Raw genomic sequence first — 7,357 nt, 5'->3', positions numbered from 1 at the left:
AGCGAGTTCTGGAACGCTGCCTGATGTGGGCTACTGCGCAAGCCGTGCTTACAACTGCAGGGAATATATGTCCAGCACTGCGCGCTCCGCGCTCCCACCTGCACAGTCCACTATGGAACGGAAAAGGGATGACTGCCACAGGACCGAAGGAAAAAGAAGAGACCACAACCCCCACTAGCATGACGGATGACAGGAGCGAGATGATGTATATTCTGGAGACGCCCCAGATGCGAGGCGAGGAGGAGAGGCTTCGAACTTTTGAAAACTGGCCGGGCGATGCACCGGTCACCGCGACCAACCTAGCCAGAGCGGGCTTCTTTTTTCTGGGGCCCGATGATAAGGTCAAGTGCTTCTGTTGTGGAGGGATCCTGAGGTATTGGGTCCATGGGGACAGTCCGATCGTCGAACACAAGAGACACTTCCCCACTTGTAGTTTGGTAATGGGTAGAGCCGTTGGGAATATCCCACTGTATGTCGTTCCCGGGTCCCCTTCGGACTCCGTGGACGGTCAGCTGTTGAGCCAGCTCCAGAGGATGACTGTGGACGACCAGGGGGCGGCCGGGCAGGCTGTTTACCCCGAGATGGAGTCAGAGGAATCCCGTCTCACCACCTTCCACAACTGGCCCACCGGTGCTGCGGTCCAGCCCGATGTTCTGTCGAGGGCAGGATTCTTCTACACAGGTGCGCAATAGTATTTGTTGATGGTGAGAGAGAAATCCTATTGTGACATCAGTGTGTGTTGTGTATTTCCACTTTTCTAAATTCTGTTGGGAACATTTTATAACTTGCTTCTTTCTTTTAGTTCCCATGTTTAGTGAAGCTATTGGACAAAATTACGCACGCCTTGGTAATTAGAAATTGGCAATTGGATATTCAGAAATAGCAGGTTCCAGTCTTTGTGTGTGACTTCATGGGACAATAGCCACGCTGAGTCATGTGTTTGTAGACAGAAAAAGCTGGACAGGACTCGGACTGCGTAAAGGAAAACATCACTGTTATGGTTAGACTGTTGTGTTCATTAAATCGTAGAACATATTACGACTATGAGAAACAACTTTTCCTTTGTTTGAAATTCAGTTTTGGAAATGCAATAACACAATCCACATTCTCACAGCAGGAATGTTGGGGTGTCTGCCTGTGTGTATTAATGTGATAATTTGTGTCATTGTGTGTGCAGTGTCGGTTCTAGCTCGTATGGCTCCCTGGGCGAACCCCCCCTTCAGCGCCCCCGCCCAAAAAAAGCACCATTCTGCACTAACTGTAATTTTTATTCAGACATTTGGAACAACACAAATAAATAATCATACCATTTACAACTATAAAAATATATACAAAAATAAGACTCATAAATATCAAAAAGAAGTGAGAAATAGAAACACATTTGTGTTGATTTGGCACTGAGCAGCAATACATTACCTATCCCCCAACAATGTCAACCAAGAGTCAAGACTAAACCAATTCACCTTGGTGGTGTGCAGACTGGTTTTATATTATTCTTAACAATTTCGCACAAACCAGAAAAAATACAACAATATGTCTGTGAAACTATATATTCACAGTATTATGAATGAATTGTGGTTTATTTTGTAGTGTGACTGATTTTACTAATTGCATTAGTACTGTACAATGTTAGAGGTGTGCTATTTGATAGATTCTCCCCCTACCTCGTACTTCTGAGTGGGAGACCTTCCCAGGTAGTAGCCTGCCTATCTCACAAACTAGAATCAAGGCCCCCACTCTGACAAGGCTATTTGACCCACAGTCCCACACGGTGACATGATATCATTGACGTGACATGCAAATGAGCGATAGAAAACCGATCGTGCAAATGTCACCATTCCAATTTTTTTTGTGCGGGCACCCCGTGCTGTCCTCAGCAAGATGCCGCCCTGGGCGGCTGCCATTGTCGCCTATACCTAAATCCACCTGTGTGTGTGTACACGGACAGCAAACACACACTGCTTGCTGTCTGTGTGTACTGTATGCATGTGTGTGTTTTTTTGTGTGTCTAATCTTCATGTAAAGTCTTTGTCAGAAGTGCTATGATAGACAAAATATTATGTCCCTCCTCCTAGGACACGGTGACAACGTGAAATGTTTCTACTGTGATGGAGGGCTGAGGAACTGGGAAACTGGAGATGACCCCTGGCAGGAGCACGCCAAGTGGTTCCCACGGTAACACACAACAGCACCAACACACACAAACTGTCAAAATGCAATATGTAATGTCTTTGACCCTGTGTCCACGGTTCTGCTGTGTCAATATGTTACAACTTTCTCTTTCATTCCTCAGATGTGACTTCCTGATCCAGACGAGAGGGCGGGACTACGTCAGCAACATCCAGGATACTCACTTCAATATAGAGACTGTGGTAAGTACCTTAATCCCTAACATTCATCCCTCACTGTTGTGCTTCACTGTCCTCCACGGTCATACCAAAAGACAGGATCACTTGTATATTATTAGTGTGCCAACATAACTGTTGTGGTCACTACAGTGTGTTAGAGAACTCACAGAATAGATCCCGTGTTGATTTGTTTTCCAGGGTGCATCACAGACTCCGGTGTCCAGAGAAATCAACTCAGAGAATGGTGAGTCCCAGGATACAAATGAAAACATTGAAACTTATATTACATCCACTTCATTCTCTTGACCCCCGCCTCCCTAAATGACATCACTGGGTGATCCGCCCCACGTGTTAACCTGTGCTGAACAAACACAATAAATATGGATTGCCTTGGAAACCAATACGCTGCTTTCCCCTGGATACAGACTAAGAGGATGTATTTCATAAGTGGGCACTTAAACGTGTGTGTGTGTGTGTGTAGCGAGAGATTTACAAATACTGTCCGTTTCAGCTGTTTTAGAGGACAGTCAGAGAAACAGATGTATCCCTCAGTGGTGCTTTTCTCTGTATCTATCAGAACTCAATTTGTTTCTGTGGTTTAATGTGTGTCAGAGAGATGCGGGGCTCTTGGTTGCCCACTCCCACACCCTGGGGTACTGCTCTCTCTACTGTGCCGTTTATCAAATGATAGAATGCTAGCACAATAGCATCACATACTGTTGCTGAATCTGCTATTCATCTTTTTTTAGTTGTACTGAATACAGGAGAGGAAAAAAAGTCATTGGTTTTCCATATCTCAAGGAGAGACACATCGTCTTAGTAACGCTGAATAAAAAATGCAGTGCTGTTGGTTTTCAGTGAAACTCTATATAACTGTCTCTTTCCCAACTTCCCACCTAATACCTGTTTTGTTTTTTCTCTCTCCCCGTCCCTCCCTGTCCTCTCCTCTGTCAGATGTGGTGGGTGGTCTGGGCGTGCCCTCGGCCATGTTGTCTCCTGTGGTCCAGACCGTGCTCCAGATGGGGTTTGAGGCTGGCCTGGTGGAGAGTCTGGTCCAGACCAAGTACCTGCTGAACGGCCAGCACTACACCTCCGTGTCTGGCCTGGTCACTGACATACTGGCAGCTGAGGAGGAGGACCGGACCAGGAGGCCGCAGAGCAGAGGTCAGGGTAAGGATGGTGATTATATTAATGATAATGGCTTCGATTTACATAGAGCTTTTCTGATGTTCAAAGCACTTAACACTGTAAGGGGAGGGGATTCACTTCATCCACTACCAGGGTGATAGTACAGTATCAGCACGTGCCTGGGTACAGCTCACAGGGGTCAATCCCTAAACATTTGCCTTGTCTGACAGAACCCACTGCCTCTACCCATAGATACTTGTTTGGAGGTAGGGACCAGCAGATTGTTATGGGCTGGGTAAAGGCTAAGGGCTCACAGAGGGGAGGTACATGCCATTACTTGAACTTACAACCTACAGGGTTCTAATTACACTTTGACCCCTGGGGGAGTCCTAAAAATTGCCTGCTGGACCAACGTTGGTATCTTTAACTCTGATGTTGACCACGTTCATATTTTAACACAACCCTTTGATATTCTTGTTCATCTGAAATTACTGGATTGACACTGAGAAACAACAAATGAAGACTTGTTAAAGATGTAAATAAACTCAGCAAAAAAAGAAGCGTCCTCTCACTGTCAGCTGCGTTTATTTATGTGTAAATATTTGTATAAACATAACAAGATTCAACAACTGAGACATAAACTGAACAAGTTCCACAGACATGTGACTAACAGGAATTAAATAATGTGTCCCTGAACGGGGGGGTCAAAAATCAAAAGTAACAGTCAGTATCTGGTGTGGCCACCAGCTGCATTAAGTACTGCAGTGCATCCCCTCCTCATGGACTGCACCAGATTTGCCAGTTCTTGCTGTGAGATGTTACCCCACTCTTCCACCAAGGCACCTGCAAGTTCCTGGACATTTCTGGGGGGAATGGCCCTAGCCCTCACCCTTCAATCCAACAGGTCCCAGACGTGCTCAATGGGATTGAGATCCGGGCTCTTCGCTGGCCATGGCAGTACACTGACATTCCTGTCTTGCAGGAAATAACGCACAGAACGAGCAGTATGGCTGGTGGCATTGTCATGCTGGAGGGTCATGTCAGGATGAGCCTGCAGGAAGGGTACCACATGAGGGAGGAGGATGTCTTCCCTGTAACGCACAGCATTGAGATTGCCTGCAATGACAACAAGTTCAGTCTGATGATGCTGTGACACACCGCCCCAGACCATGACGGACCCTCCACCTCCAAATCGATCCCGCTCCAGAGTACAGGCCTCGGTGTAACGCTCATTCCTTCGACGATAAACGCGAATCCGACCATCCCCCCCTGGTGAGACAAAATTACGACTCGTCAGTGAAGAGCACTTTTTGCCAGTCCTGTCTGGTCCAGCGACGGTGGGTTTGTGCCCATAGGCGACATTGTTGCCGGTGATGTCTGGTGAGGACCTGCCTTACAACAGGCCTACAAGCCCTCAGTCCAGCCTCTCTCAGCCTATTGCGGACAGTCTGAGCACTGATGGAGGGATTATGCATTCCTGGTGTAACTCGGGCAGTTGTTGTTGCCTTCCTGTACCTGTCCCACAGGTGTGATGTTCGGATGTACCGATCGTGTGCAGGTGTTGTTACACATGGTCTGCCACTGCGAGGACGATCAGCTGTCCGTCCTGTCTCCCTGTAGCGCTGTCTTAGGCATCTCACAGTATGGACATTGCAATTCTTTGCCCTGGCCACATTTGCAGTCCTCATGCCTCCTTGCAGCATGCCTAAGGCACGTTCACGCAGATGAGCAGGGATCCTGGGCATCTTTCTTTTGATGTTTTTCAGAGTCAGTAGAAAGGCCTCTTTAGTGTCATAAGTTTTCATAACAGTGACCTTAATTGCCTACCGTCTGTAAGCTGTTAGTGTCTTAACGATCGTTCCACAGGTGCATGTTCATTAATTGTTTATGGTTCATTGAACAAGCATTGGAAACAGTGTTTAAACCCTTTACAATGAAGATCTGTGAAGTTATTTGGATTTTTACAAATTATCTTTGAAAATAGGGTCCTGAAAAAGGGATGTTAATTTTTTTGCTGAGTTTAGATGATGTTACCGTGAGTAACCATGTCTCACCCTTTACTGTTGGTGTTTTCTGTCCCTATCAGGGCCGGTGGAGAGGCAGGGGCTCAGTGCAGGAGGGGTCAGGACACAGACACCCATCAGAGAAAAAGGTCAGAGGTCATGTGTATTTCACACACTCGCCCACACACACACACACACACACACACAAACGGCAACACTCCTGTGTGTATTTCAGCAGTGGGCGACACCACCCCTGATGAGCTCCTGCGTCAGCTGCAGGAGGAGCGGACATGTAAGGTGTGTATGGACAAGCGGGTTTCCATTGTCTTCATTCCCTGTGGTCACCTGGTGGTGTGTAGCGACTGTGCTGCCAGCCTGCGTCACTGCCCCATCTGCAGAGCCACCATCAGAGGCAGTGTCCGAGCATTCATGTCCTGAAAGACACACTCAAGTATGAGACCCCTGTGAATATGTATGACACAATTATTCTATAGTATCCCTAATACACTGAGAAACAATACACAATTTCCTTGTTTCCCTTTTAGGCTTTTGTATACCTTCGACAAATGAAGAAAGATTCTAGAACCCCTTGGAGCAGCTCACATTATTTTATAGGTGCTGTGCGAACGTTCTGAAAATGTTCCCTGGATGTTGGATGCCAGATCTGACCCACGTTAAAAACGCTCTGTTGATTTGCCCTGCTCAAAATACCCTCAAATGAAAATGGCCTCGTTTATATATTTATATACAACAATAAACACATATGCAATATCCAGTGTTTTGTCAGTATTGATGTTTACAGTGATCAATTGGAAGAGCAAGTTAAATCAGTCCAACTGCACATCAGATTACAGTTAGAATATTTGCAGAAAATATGAATAATCCCTAATACAAATAAATCACAATCAGATGATTAAAAGTACACATTGTTTTATTAACAAACTTCTATTTACACGTTTGGACAAATAGGATAACATAATTGAGTCACGTGATGGGGACTACAGAGGACACAAAATGAAGAGAAATACAAAAAGCTTTCCCCCCACTTTCCTATACAAAGACACAGAATTATCTACAAAGAGGTGGACTCTTTTTCAGTGGTATCCATAACGCCACCACAATAGGCCCCAACCAACTCTAATGCCAGGTATGGCTCTTCCATTCCCTGTTGGAAAGGCTGTATTGCATTAAAAGGAAGAACTGTTCCCATAAATCAAATTACTTTAGTTGTCTTCAAGCTATTCATTTTTTATCAAGAGATGAGGTGCAGTGTGTGTTCATTTCTGATAATGATCCTGGCTACAGTTATTAAATTGTAGCTGATCCTACAGTATGTTCATAAGTACTGACAGACAAGCCTGGCTTGGTATTGATAAACTTGGGGTTTACTCACTGGAGTGCAACATACAATATTACAGATAGAAATGTAATGTATAGAGCTGGCAATATCTATGACAGAATGGCTATTCTGCACAAGACATCGCTATATGAATGTTCTTTAATATTGCCCTCTCCTGAAATAATGATATCCTATTACCTATATAGTGCACTACTTTAGGATATCATTTGAGACAGTCCATGGTTTACTATCATTATTGTTGCACCACTGTTCTACAATAGAATTCCTATCAAGCTCATATCAGTTGAGAGAAAGAGCTGTGATTTCAATATCATCAAATGAGCAGCCTGTCTTCCAAACCCACAATACCACACGGGATAAGAGCATGTTGATCAGATGCTGCTGGAAACGAGATCGAACCAAATTCAAATCTTCTTATGTTCTGTGTTCAAGGCTCTTTTGATTAGGTAGAAAACAAGCTTTGATAAAAAAAGGTTAAATCATTGCATTCATGTCTCAGCAGATAAGACAAATTATAC

General features: G+C 45.0%; 1 protein-coding gene across 1 annotated transcript; it reads left to right on the top strand.

Moving 5' to 3' along the window:
* The first annotated feature begins 227 nt into the window (after nucleotides 1–227).
* birc7 (baculoviral IAP repeat containing 7) lies at nucleotides 228–5,917 on the top strand. The gene is made up of 7 exons (XM_039011538.1): nucleotides 228–681; nucleotides 2,076–2,175; nucleotides 2,294–2,372; nucleotides 2,547–2,592; nucleotides 3,303–3,512; nucleotides 5,563–5,628; nucleotides 5,715–5,917. Exons 1-7 carry the CDS (start codon nucleotides 228–230, stop codon nucleotides 5,915–5,917), a joined length of 1,158 nt encoding a protein of 385 aa, XP_038867466.1.
* The last annotated feature ends 1,440 nt before the right edge of the window (nucleotides 5,918–7,357 follow it).

Source organism: Salvelinus namaycush, chromosome 16 (assembly GCF_016432855.1).
Source record: "Salvelinus namaycush isolate Seneca chromosome 16, SaNama_1.0, whole genome shotgun sequence".
NCBI lineage: Eukaryota > Metazoa > Chordata > Actinopteri > Salmoniformes > Salmonidae > Salvelinus > Salvelinus namaycush.
The sequence above is the reverse complement of the archived record's forward strand: the minus strand, read 5'-3'. Positions and strand labels throughout refer to the sequence as shown.